The sequence below is a fragment of the Pagrus major genome, chromosome 22, assembly GCF_040436345.1.
Source record: "Pagrus major chromosome 22, Pma_NU_1.0".
NCBI classification, from domain to species: Eukaryota; Metazoa; Chordata; class Actinopteri; order Spariformes; family Sparidae; genus Pagrus; species Pagrus major.
Window position 1 is genome coordinate 9,715,632 of NC_133236.1, and position 14,064 is coordinate 9,729,695.

Below are 14,064 nucleotides of genomic sequence, written 5' to 3' on the forward strand. Positions count from 1 at the left end.
TTTGGGTTGATGAAAGGCTCTTGCTGTACTGGCATCTGATTATTAAGATGCAAATACTGAACAATCAATACAACAATATACAACATCAATCAATACAACATCCCCATAAAATCAAATAAAAAGGTGATATTAATATTATACCACAAAGACAGAAGTCTATAGTTTTTTACTTTTATTTAATTGATTTCAATCATTGTGTGTATGTCTGCACTATTTGTGTTCTGTACCTGCATGTAAGCAACTCAGCGATTTCAGTAAAAAAGAAGAAACAGCAGCCGTTATAAAACCTTTATTCAGGAGTGAAACAGGATATCAAAATGACGCAGTTGATGATGTCAAACAGGAAAGTGGGACACGACTTGAAATGAATTTGTCTCCAAAATTAGAAATCCATCATTTGAAAAACTGACTTCTACTCCTGCACAGTGCAGATGAGATAACTTGAACATTTGTAGGTCTGTAGTTAACTCGAGTTGTGTTTTGACTCTGTTGGAATTTGAAATGAAAAACCGAAGAGGACTGTCACGTGACTGTGGGGTCACAGGTTTCATCTCCACAGCAGCTGCAGTTTGTCCGTCAAACAACGTCCTAACAATGTGCTCAGATATTAAAACCATCTCAGGTATGTGAGCAAAAAAAAAGTTTGTTTGGCTGTGGCTCCAGATTCTGAAAAAGCTGCAAGAGTGGAAACTGTTGAAAATAACCCCCAAACAGCATAATAACTTTTGTGAATCCTCAAAACTTCCACAAGAAACATGAATGATGCCATGACAATACAGTCGCTAGAATAAAATGTTGGCATTTTATGTTCCTGCAAACCACAGATATGTTCACATTTGTACAATTCTACATTTTTACAATACGTCAACAAAGTTGTCACAACATAAAATTGAAAATTGAAACTTAAAGTTGCAACATAAACATAAATCTGTGGTTTGCAGAAACGTACACTGCCAACATTTATTGTTACGCTTCATAAGGGCATTTCGAGCGATTGTGAGTAAAGCTTTCCCCCCAGTTTGATAAATGTGGAAACAAAATAAAACTTGTGTACAAAACTTCTCACATGCACAGCAGAACTTCACGGGGGAGCGTGCAGTGGGAAGCAGCTGCATCCTTGAGGCAAAACACTGCAGAAATCTGCTGATCGACCCCCATGACAACAGACAGTATGTGCTGCATACATGCTGTTCTCTTTATTACTCTGCATTGTGCCTGTTTGTCTCTATGTACACCCGTAGCCCTTTTCTTTCTGTTTCAAATTTACTCCATATTTTGTGTTTTACTTAGTAACTCAGTCAGAACCTGCTAGGTTCTTCTACAATTCGGCTTTTTCCGTCACCTCCTTGGTCTTGCTCTCCTTTGTGTGTTTTCCTCAGCCCAGTAACCAGAATAAAATGTTGGCATTGTACATTTCGGCAAACCGCAGATGTGTTAAATGTATAGGTTTCATATGTATCATATCAACATTTATACGTTTTTGTATCAGATTTCCTTCAGATTACATAAGGAGGAGGGGGTGGCTTTGCTTCCCCTAAACTTTCGGCTGCCTTCCTTCTGGCAAAAAAGCGCATATTTTTAGCGAGACATTGGGGGCATTTTCTACCTGTTCTTATGGTGACAAAACTAGTTTTTTTAAGCCAAACCCTAACCAAGTGTTTTGGTGCCTAAACCCGACCAGCTCTTACACACAGCGTTGTCACGACATAAAGTTATGAATTGCGAAACGAAAAAAGAAGCAAAGTTTAAACATATACCTGGTTTGCAGAAGCATACAATGCCAACATTTATTCTGGTGATTGAGTTGCTTTAGTTGTCCTCCATGCGTTAGTTTTCAGGGGAAGATATGGTCATATAAACAGCCTTCAACCATCAAAATGTCTCATCTGCATATTCTAGTGACTAAATGTCGATTTTTCCAGGCAGAGATTAGATAACCACATCATTTTCAGAGTGTTATAGAAACTATCCTAACAGTAAAGACTAAGGACTTGATTTAGACAAATCCAGACTTACCAGTGTTAGATATTTTGGTTCTGTCATCCTCTTATTCTCTTTTGGTGCAAAGAAATCTGGGGGTCTGTCTCACAAAGCAGGGCAACTAAGTTAAGACTTACGAAATGAAATTTCTCTTAATGTCAGGTTCCAGATTTTGGTTTTTACTCCGTGCAGTCATCCAGCTACTTTGACGATCCTGCTTGGTGAGACAGATCAAAGTTTGGTCAGTCGGATTTTAAGGGACAGTTTACCCCAAAATTAAGAAGAAGAATGGATTTGTTATTTGAAACTAAGATCTGGGTGTTTCTACAGCAGTGAAGACAGTGAAATGTGTGAATATTTGACAAAGTAAACTGAAAACTCAAGTTGTGCTTGGTTTTAATTCCCAGATTCTTGAAAACAGACACTTCCATTCCATCGCTGCATTCATTTCTCAGGCAAAGTTTCTGAACTCAAATATTTTAAGGTGCACTTGGTTCAACTCTTCCCCCAAACTTCTCATCAGCCTCAAACAGACACACCTTCAACTAACCAGACATTTCTGATGTGTCTCTTCCTTCATTGATGTTTTGATCCAGACCTGACAGACACACACTTGATTTCCTCTCATGATGAACAGTGAAGAGGCATCAAGAAGTCTTTCAACTTTCCATCCAGCTGCCGTCACTGCAGCTCCTCAACATGACGTGCTCATGCATCTTCACTCTGCCAGAGCAGCTGTCTCTGCCCAGGTCTTTGAGGCTGTGATGGGTGACAGGGCAGGTTCTCTGGGAGGTGAAAGGTCACGGGGTTAGGGGTCAGGAGAAGGGGACCTCCCATCTCTGTGTGTACGCACTCAGTTCACACGGGCTGATGACCAGCATTCGAGAGGAGTCCATCCCGTCCAGAGCCATCTCCGAGTCCAGACAGAACCGAGAGACGAGGTGCTCCAAGTGTGTCCCCGACTTCTGCCACCGCTGGAGACAAAAACCAAGACAAAGGTCATGAAATAGCTAATAATACTGTCAACATACAACACGCAAATACGATGCAACACTGCCTGGACAGGACATCTTCGAAAGGGTAAAGAGTTTACTGCTCAGTTTGGCAAACATCAGAGGGCTCTTATTCAGATTTTTATAGCTGATTTGCTCTCTGTTGATAACTAAACTGTACTGTAATTAAAGTGGTAAATACTGCAGCAGTCAAGCAGTAATTAAAGTAGGATTTTTATCGAGGCGCTGCTTGGATGATCTCCTTGATGCTGAAACCTGCAGTCAGCTGAGACACCTGTGAAAAGGTCTTCAGTCAGGCTCTGCAGGGCAGGTAGAGCACAGTGTGACCAAAGCAATATCAATATGTCAGAATTTGCAGAGATTTGATGTCACACTTTCTTGCCCACAAAACAAAGAACAAAATGTCTTCAGGCTACACCTGTAATAAGCCCTGATGGCCCTTTCAGGCGGCTTCTTTCTGTGTTTACTTTCACTAGCAGAGACAAGTAACAGTTTATTTAGAAAGCGTAGGAGGCTTGTGCTGTATGCCCAGATTTTTTGTTGTCTTGCTTCCCCGAAGCTCTAAGACTGTGGTGGTATGCAGGATGAACTTGTGAATGTATTATAGAGCTGGATACAGGGAGCCAGGCTTGCTTCCAATTTTTGAACATCTTTATATGATCAATTTTTGATCCATGGAGGTTTTATATTTGTAAAACTATTCTCCAGTCGAGAAAAGCGACTTAAAATCTGTGACGTCATCACAATTTACACCATGGTCTGGACAAATACTCATTTCTGATTGGCTGCAGGGTGTCAATTAACTCCTAATATACGGACACCTATGGAACTACTCAAGCAGTTCCAGTATAACTGTGTGTTTGTTGTTCGAACGAATGCACTATAGCCTGTACCTAAAATGAGTGGCATAGGCATCAGCTGGCTGCAGACACTTAGGAGTTGGAGATAAATTAGATGAAAGAAAAATCTGAATATTACATTGCTGGCTAGTTAGCTAGTCTTGTTGTTAAACACACAGTGAAATTATGTGTACTGTTTGGCACCTGCACGCAAAGTGATTGACTTTGAATCTTGCAAGCATAATGTTAGCTCTCTGGCTAATAGCTGAGCCAAAGAGTTCTCTGAGCTGAGCGGACTAGTTCAAGATCTCTACTCAGGACTTTTCCTGTTTACTGGAGCAGGAAACAACATCTCCATTAGATAAGAATCTTATGGGATTCTAATGATTGTTCCAATTGTTGGTAATACCCTCGGGTGTTGCCAGGGAAACAGAGATACTGCTTGTGAAGAACTTGAGATTTTGATCGAAGAATGCATGAAAATAAAAAAGTTCATCTTAATTTTCACTGCGTCAAACAGTTTTGGCCACCACCTCGTCCTTTAATTCCTGATAATTGAAACACTGTCGGGCATTATCCCTGGGAAGTAAACCTACATGAATCTCCATCATATCCAATTTACATACGTACATGTAATCACATGTGTACAGTGAAAGTATAGTTGAACTGTTGAACTGTAATCTTTCCAGGAGAATCATTCTATGACGAGCGAATGAAGTAGTTCCTGCAGCAGGTATATGAATGAGTAGACAGTCAAAGACAAATTCGTCAAAATTCAGCCTGGTACCGGATCCAACAGCATGGAAGGCATCAGATGTTTGATACCAGGCTAGTGCATATTCAGATAGTCATCATTTTATCTTTAATGTATAGTTTATTACTTCCTTTTTTCATGGCATTTGATTTGGCAGACACTAAAGTTCAAAGTGAATCACATTTTCGTACGCATACATCAGCAGCAGCGTTAAACTTCAACATGTTGACAGGAAGAGCCGAGGTTTGACTCAACACTACGATTAACTGCCGAGCAGCTCCACCAGCTGTTCTACACCCAATCATTCCTGTTTACTTTACTGTTCAGATTAATGCGGTTGTGAAAATTTACTGCTGGGGTGCTGGCAGCTTCTGACAGACAACTGGTGATTCCCACCAGTCACCACTAGATGGAGCCCTCTCCTGACTTTTTTTGTTCGATCCAGCAGTGTGTGTGTGTGTGTGTCTGATTGGGTGTGAGTATGTGTGTGTGAGAGAGAAAGTGTGTGTATGTGCATTATTCATAGCTGGATTTTTTAGCTGGCAAAACAAAGCGGCAGATATGATCAAACATGAAAAGAGGCTTTTATCCAGCTGTGGGTCTGAAAGGCAGTCGTCAGAGAGAGAGACATACAGACATAGAGAGAGACAGAGAGAGAGAGAGAGACATAAAAAGAGAGACATAAAGAGACAGAGAGGGGGAGAGAGAGACATAGAGAGAGAGACAAAGAGACAGAGAGGGGGAGAGAGAGACATAAAGAGACAGAGAGGGGGAGAGAGAGACATAGAGAGAGAGACATAAAGAGACAGAGAGGGGGAGAGAGAGACATGGAGAGAGAGACATAAAGAGACAGAGAGGGGGAGAGAGAGACATGGAGAGAGAGACATAAAGAGACAGAGAGGGGGAGAGAGAGACATGGAGAGAGAGAGAGAGACACAGGAAGAGACAAAGATGAAGAGGAAAAAAAGAGACAAGACACAAAAACAGAATCTGTGTGCATGTGTGTAATTTGAGTGTGCGCATGTATCTGTGTGTATCTGTGTTTATATCTTTGTATCAGTGTGTATACTGGCGGCGAGCGGCCATATTGTGTTCACTGGGCCTCTGAAGCGTATCGCTGTCATGTATCTTGATCTCAAGGCCTTCCAACTACACACACACACACACGCACGCATACACACACACACACACACACACACACTGGCTTTGTTCTGTGGGTTGCATAGTGGGTTGTCGACATGACTCGCTCATCACAGTGTAGCGACGGGCCGCGGAGCTTTTTAATTGAGAAAAAAAAAGAGGAGGGATAATTAAAAGTAAATCAATTAGTATTCACCTCATTACTGAGTGCTGCAGCACTGCTGACGTCGGCCTGTGAGAATAACATCTGTCCTCCTCCACACACTGTCTCTCTTTTAATACTGTAAATACATTAAAGTCCCCCTGCTGTCAGAGAAGTGTTTTTCCTCTTTCTCCTACAGTTGATGGTTTGAGTGCCAGTGTGTAGAATGATGTACGTGCAGAGCTGTTTTCACAATCATTGCTCGGGTGTACATTTTCACCGTGCTCATTAAAGACAATCTGATTCTAAGAGGTGGGGCTACAAATAGATTGGAAGCCAACGCTGGTCCAATAGTCAGCAACACAAGTGTGATGTGGAAACTTGAAGCCTCCAGTGCACAAACTGTGGCTTCATGTGCTGCTGGAATTATTGAAAAAAATGTTTTTTCTGATGGGAAAATTCACGTGAATGCCCTCTCAAGTCAAAACAACAACTCGGACAGTCAGAGAAAATTTTGTATGTGTTGTATAGTCATTGTATGTATTTTCGAAACAGCTGTCAGCGTGTTGTTTAAACATTATGAGCGACAAAATGCAAAACAACCTCTTTTTTGGAGTCCATGTTGTTCCCACATTCGGACATGATGCGCAAAAACACACCAAAGTCTTAAGAAAGACTTCCCAACTTGGGAAATGGGATGAATGCAGCATTACACGAAGGATGAGCTTCAAAGTGGGAGACGTTGGAGAAATCTCATGTCCAGCAATTCAACGTGTGAAATGAAAAATATTTGCATTTTATATATCTTACAGAATTTTTAATGAGGGAGGAGGAGGTGAAGTTTTAAGGATTTTACTTTGAAAATTACTTTTTTTTCTGCAAAAAACTGGTCAAACAAACGTAAGGGAATTTTTTGTATGTCTTAATACGTGTGTGGAGGGGATCTTAAAATTTCATGGGAGTCTCTCCCATGATGCACTGGGATCAGGTCATCACAGGGTGAATGCAGATAGACCTGAATTTCCCTCCTTTGGGGCGTTTGGGAGTATTAAAGTTTCATGACTACTTCTTGGCTTTCCTACTTCAGGGGAATTTCAAGAGTCTGGCATTTCATTTCCTTGTTGTTGCCAGTCTGAGCAGACTTGTTCGGTGCAGAAAAGTAACCTGATCAATCAGTTGTAAAATAAATCCTGGCCCTAATTTCATGTTCTTTAGTAACCTTAGAGCACTCCTTAACAACACAAACTCTGTGATTAGTGCTAACTGTAAATGCTAACTAAAATATTTTTGAACAAGATTTTTTGAGTTTTGTTGGTTTTATTTTGGATAGTTTTCATTCTTGTGCATTTTTGATTCGTATGCCTCACTCGAAGAAATCTGAAGCTACAGCTAATGTAGTACAGTTACCATGGTTACAGGTGTTGTTCTCTATCACAAGGTTTGTTGAAAAGGTTCTGTTTACTTGTTTACACACACACACACACACACACACACACACACACACACACACACACACACACACACACACACACACACACACACAGTGTCCATGCCACGCAGCAGAACAGAGACTGCTCACTTTATGTCACTCATGCTCACCTAGCATTAGACTTAACATGACCACAGCTACCTGTGAGCAGCTGATCATTCAGAAGTTGGATTCACTCACTTGTTGGATGAAATACCGTTCACTGTCTAGATTTAGCTTGAGAGGAGAAGCTAAGATGTTGGATGATGTACCTTCATTTCTTTAACAAACATCAACAGCAGGGGTGCCCAAACTCTTTCCCTTGGAGGATCAAAACTGAAACTTAATGGTGGGCCACGGGCCAAAACCAAACACCTACTGTGTTCTATTGTTTAACTGTCAACAGACAACCTTTCCCCCCCGGGGTTGCCAAGTGGTATTATTGTTGGTGCTGCTGTTGCAAAGATCGTTTCAGTTTTCCTCAGAGTCACAAATAACAACAACACCGGACAAAACACGAGATTATTCAATCATTTAGTCAATAATAGAAATGGATCGCCAGTTAACCTTCCTTTTCCAGGGTGACCACGTGCCCGGCGGCAGGTTTGTAGGGAACCAATATAAATGCTGATGGTTTCATGATTCTATACCCATTACATTGTGTAATCAACATTTACTTTGTAATGATATGCAAGCAGAACACTGGTCTATTGCCAGTTTAAGTTGCAAAATGGTGCTAGGATCTGCGGTTCCAAAAGTGTCACTCTGCCCTCTGTGCTCAGATTTAAAAAAAATAACATTAATTAGGGATTCGCCATGTTTAAATTGCATGAACAGTGATATGAGATCTTTTAATAAATCATTCTTTGTATTTGTTTTTCACTACAAAACATCTGGCAGGCCAAACTGAATCTTATGACGTGCCAACTGTGGCAGCTTTGGCCAGCCCCGACCTAGAGGAAGCTTAGATGGTTGACATTAATCCTGGACTCTTTAGTCTTATTATCTAACTGAAATAATGTTAACGTTACATGAACAGCACTTGATACTGTTACATAAACTAACTCTTGTTTAATGTCAGCGTCCTGCATGTGTTTAGCTGCTTGTATCAGCTGTTTTGCTGCAGGTTCATGCTTAATTTCTAGTGAAATGAGGATGAATTTAGTCCATAAATTCATCTGGTGACTTCTAATAACATTACTGACTGAGGCATTATGTTACTGAATGCATGATGTTTCTTTCTAACAGTAGTACAAGTCAAAATAATTGCTAAGTCAACCTCTTAAAAACATATATTTTTGGCAGTGAAAGATATTGTTGATGTTACTTTTTTGTTTTGTTTTAGTTTTGTTGGGTAAAAGAGTCGTCAACTAATAATTTTCTTCTTAGTTTCTGTTGACAAAATGTATGCTGTTTTACACAATCCTTCACTTTTCTCATGTATATATCGAATACTTTACATTGCTGCTGCTACACCTGCGACATGTGGTAATAGAGAATCCATATTTTCAGTCCTGTTGTATTGGGATGTGACTAAAAGTTTGGCCTGATCCAACAGATGTGTGGTGTCAGGAACAAAATGAGTATTGGGTAAAACAATGTGTCATTTAATGCGCGTCTGAATGTATTTGCCTTCTCTCAGCTACAATGTGTCATGGTTGTTGACATTCCTGATCAACAGGACAGGGTTCACTCAGTCTGACGTGTCTCTTGGCGAGTCACACCGTGGATTAAAGGCAGTATGACCAACTTATCTGACATGGTGATCATTCCAAAGATATAAATGTTGTGCATGTCATCCTCGCATTAGTGAGATTACAAGGCTCCTCTTGGATCCCCTTTGTCTTCATAACAATCTATCTATAATGTTTCTCATCCTGACTATGTTGGTTTGATTTGTAAATAGGACATCTATTTCCTGTCTGTCCATCTTCAGAGATAAATCCTTCCTCTGTTGCTCTTCCTGAGGTTTCTTTCATTTGTTTGATATTGTATTAGGCTTGATTCAATTCAAGGGGACCTCACCAGTTGAGTTCTAGCAGACGTATGCGCTCTACTGAATGGCATTCTAGTTTATTGGGAGTTTTTGTTGAACTAAATGGTGGGTCCTTTGCTGCATTCACATGCTCCTTGGATGGTCGCATTTACCGAGTTGGAAGTCGTTCTTCCAACTTTGCTGTGTTCATGTGTGAGTCAGAATGTTGGGGCAACATGGACGCCACAAAGATGTTGTTTTGCATTTTATAGGCCTTGACAGCTGTTTCAAGAATTTGAATGACAAGGAAGAGCAAAGGAAAAATTCTAATCTAAGTGGATACTGGCTGTATCTCTGGAGCATATTTTTACAGAATACATATTTCCACACATGTTGAAAAGTCTGTTTTTCACTTTTACTTTGCTTGTTTCTCTCTATTCCCTCTCCAACTCTGCCTGTCTCCCCTCCCTCTATTAGTCATGATCTGTTTAGTTCTCTTGTCTGCAACACTCTCTGTCTCTTTTTCTGTCTATCTCAGTGTCTCTCGTCCCATCACGCTCCCTCCTTCTCTCTCTATCCTTACTTTGACCTCTCTCGCTCTCTCTCTCTCAGCAGTGTGTGTCAGTGTCTCTCTACCAGTCAGATCTGGGCTGTTTCTCCAGTGGATCTTTGCTCTAATTAGCTATCATCGCTCTACTTCCTGTCTGCTGACACAAACACGCACACAGAAACACACACACACACTCTGCTGGGACATGTAACAGCTCTGTGTGTGTGTTTGTGTGTGTGTTGGTACAAAGGTTTACCAGTTTCAGTTACATGACAGCGATGTGCTTCAGTGGCTCAGCTCAAATACAAACACACATGAATACACAGCCACTGTGTGTGTGTGTGTGTGTGTGTGTTAGTGTGCATGTGCTACATTTTTTTAGACAGTTAATTTAACAGTCTGGTATCTGATATATATATATAACAGGACTCAACTGCATCTCCTCCAGCTATATCACACCTGCCTGTGTGAGCTGTGCACACAGGCAAGTGTGTGTATGTGTGTGTGTTGTGTACCGCTTTCATTTATTAGTCACACACTTCAGCTCTTTCTGCCTGTTATTCCTTCTTTGTCTCTCTCTGAATCTATTGTTTATTGTTGAATATTTTCTTCTCTTCTTTCTTTGTCCCTTTCCTACGTGTTGTCTTTTCTTCCTCTTCCTTCCTTCTTTCCTTTGTCTACCTGACTTTCTTCCACTCTTCCGCCCCTCCTTTCTACCCACCTACCTTCCTTACTTCATTCCTTCCTTTCTTTCTGCTTTTTACTGTCTTCTTTCCTTTCCTACTTCGTTCCTTCCTATCTATCTTCGTTTCTGTCATTCTTTCTTCCTTCCTTTGTTTTTTCTTTCCTTCTGTCTTTCCTTTATTCCTTCTTTCCTTCCTCACTTCATTCCTTCCTATCTATCTTCCTTTCTGTCATTCTATCTTCTTTCGTTTCCTTTTCCTTTTCCTTATTTCTTGCTGTCTTTCCTTTCTTCCTTCTTTCCTTCCCTTCTTTCACTTTCTTCCTTCACACCTTCCCTTATTCGTTTCTTCTTTCCTATCCACCTTGCATTGTTTAATTCTTTTTTCCTTCTTTCACCTTCCGTCCTTCCAACCTATTTTCTTTTTCTTCCTTTCTGTCATTGTTTTTTCTTCCTTTCAAGTACCTTTTAGTACCGTCTTGTCCTTTACCAGGGTATATGCAGGAATCCTGAAGTTAAATTCAATACCTTTTGAGACCTTTGTTAAGACCCTTTTCATACATTTTAAGACCTCATCGCCACTTCGAGTTCTAACCAGTTACATCAGTGACACACTTTAACTTACATTTACTGTATAGTGATTGTACAACTAAACAGTCAGTATTATCAGCTAAAAGTATCAAATTGATTGATCAACTTTTAATCCTTTTCAAGACCCCGCATACACCCTGTTTACCTTCTTTCTTTCTTTCTTTCTTTCTTTCATTTTGTATTTCTCTCTCCTGTTCCAGCTCCACACTCACGCTAGTTTAACTGAATCTGCCACGTGCTGGGACAGAATTCACTGCTGTCCTAATTTCCAGCATTGACGCCGAATGACGCTCCAGAAAAACATCTTTTTTTCCTGATTCCCTCCTGACTGACATGTCTATCGTACCTCCACCTTGTCTGGTTTGGTGGTAGCACTTCTTCTGTGGTGCTGTTGCTGCCACAAGGGAACTTTATCCTGAGTATAAAAATAGCCAAACCTGTCAAAGTCACAGTCTCACTATTGTAAAGTCAGAACAGGAAGGATTAAGTCTTCAGGTGAGAAATAAAGTGAAATAATAAAATACAAAAGACTTCAGATTCACTGCGTGTGATGTATTATTCTTCCTACTTTGTTCTGAGGTCCTGACGATGTGCTGCTGTGCACTCGCTGTGTGTTAGGGGGCAGAAATTAGGCCTGATATGACGCATCGCTTGCCAGTTTGCTTAGGACTTTTTCCTTTATCCTCTTCACTTTCCCCCTCCTCCCTTTTCTTTTCTTCCTTTATCTCTCTTTCTGTTTTATTCCCTTCCATTCCCTTCTTTCCTCGTCAGCATCACGTCAATCTTTCCTTCCTCCTTTTTGTTTCCTTTCCAACCATTCCCCTCTTCCTTCCCTCTAATTTCTCTTTTTATTTCCTTCTGTCTGTTTTCATTCCTTCGTTGTATTAATTTCCATCTTCCTCTATCTCTTCCTCATCCCCTCTTTCCTCTTCCCCCCTTTACTCTCTCTTTATTTCCTTGTCTCTTTTCATTCCTTCTCTTCTCCTCCATTAATTTGATTTCTGTCTTTCTCCATCTCTTTCTCATCCTGTTTTTTTCGTTCATTATCACATCATTCTTTCCCTCCTCCTTTTGTTTCCTTTCCAACTGTTCTCATTCTCCTTTCCTCTTATTTCTCTTTCTTTATTTCCTTGTCTCTGTTTTCATTATTTCTTTCCTCCTCTTTTGTATTTCTTCCCCACTCTTCTCTCTCCATCTTTCTTTCAGGCCGCTTCGTCTTTCTCACCCATCACTGATGACTCACAGATAATAACAACAGCAATCACACGGTGAAAAAACACACGTGTGTAAAAACATTAAAAATGTTTTCATGTTTGATCCTATCCAGCAGATTTACAGGAATACAAGTGGGATTAACACAAACAGAAATGCATTTCTACACACACACACACACACACACTTCAGCACATTTCTCCATGCAGACTGAACAGTTGGTGAGGTGTAATGAGCTAATCTTCAGCTACCACTCGCTCTCCCATGACTTACCTCCTCCTTCTCTCCCTCCCTCCTTTTCTCTCTTTCTCCTCTTTTGTCTGTCTTGCTTCACCTTTCCACCTGCGCCTCCCCTCCTCTCTTCCTTCCTCCCTCCCTCTCTCTCTCTCACAGGTGATTTATTGGTTGTCAGGTTGTTCTCTGCTGCAGGGGCTTTTGGGACGCTGTCAAGGTGCCCAGTGGTCAGGTAATGACAAGTGTGTGTGTGTGTGTGGATGTGTGTGTGAGAGAGTTTTGCAAGCTGCCTGTCCAAAAAAGTGTCAAGCATCTTCCCCTGCAGCGTGAATGTGTGTGTGTGTGTGTGTGTGTGTGTGTGTGTGTGTGTAACGATCATCTTTAGACAAATTGAGCTTTAGATTAATTAACATTTAGATTAATTTATCAGCCATATGATATACGATATTGAGTGGCCTGCAGCAACACACCACCTGTATTGCGTATGTATCTGTGTGAGTGTGTGTGTGTGTGTGTGTGTGTGTGTGTGTCTGTGTCTGTGAGTGTGTGTGCAGACCTGCTTGCCATCCGCCATGTTGCAGGGCAGCAGGAGGACCTGGGAGGCAGGGAAGGTGGTGGACAGAGACAGACAGTGCTGCTGCTGTCGGATCTGCTGACCGTGAGTGTACACCCACTCCTGGAGACAGAGACAGAGAGAGAGAAAAAAATATTTATTTTATCACTTCAGTGTTTCAAATGTTGCTCATCAGCTGGGTTTTTGAGAACTGACATTTTCGAGGGCTGCTTCAGCTTTAGTTTTGTTTCTGATAAGCAGTCGGGAAGATAAGTCTTTCCGGGAGAAGAGAGAAATGTAAGTGACATTTAGTTTATTTCAATGTATTGGTTCTTCACCTGTATTTCCATTCTATGCTCCTGTGCATTCAGAGTAGAGCAGTGCCTCATCTGACATCTTTATAAACTGAACATCTGATTTTACAATACAAATGCACTATATGACCAAAATTATGCTGATATTTGATTAATGAACGTGTTATTCCCAAACCAACCGTGTTAATCTTCAGTTGTTAGCCTCCACACCTCAGGTTCAGGTTCCCCTGCCAGGTGTTGGAACATGGCTGCAGGGATTTTAGTGAGGTGCAGCACTGTTGATAAGGTGATAAGCTCACCAACCCCATCGCCAAAAGAAATGTTCCTGAAAAACTACTTTATAGGTTCAATTTTCGATTTCATTAATACAACGCTGTGCTTATAATCTGTTTAAGTTTACAACATGTTTATATTATAAACATGTTTTGGCTTAAAGCCCCACTCTAGTGTATTTTGGCATTTTTATGATATTTCATATTTTTTGGAGAAATTTCCTCACAATGTTGATGAGCCACGCTGTCAATCTTTTTTTTTTTGACAAATAACTTAATTTTGTACAAAAGCTTAAAACAATATAAGCTGTTGCTGAACATTTTGAAAGAATGGATCAAAAATGA

The 14,064-nt window shown here is 40.7% G+C and overlaps 1 protein-coding gene across 1 annotated transcript in view; it reads right to left on the reverse strand.

Annotated features, from left to right (window-relative positions):
• Window positions 1-273: 273 nt before the first annotated feature.
• Window positions 274-14,064, reverse strand: part of galnt14 (UDP-N-acetyl-alpha-D-galactosamine:polypeptide N-acetylgalactosaminyltransferase 14 (GalNAc-T14)) — a 188,229-nt gene continuing 174,438 nt past the window's right edge. The window contains exons 14-15 of the mRNA XM_073492794.1: window positions 13,137-13,256; window positions 274-2,954 (exon numbers count right to left, since the gene is read on the reverse strand). Coding sequence (XP_073348895.1) covers window positions 2,796-2,954; window positions 13,137-13,256 — 279 coding nt within the window. The 3' untranslated portion in view covers window positions 274-2,795. The remainder of the gene's footprint in view (window positions 2,955-13,136; window positions 13,257-14,064) is intronic.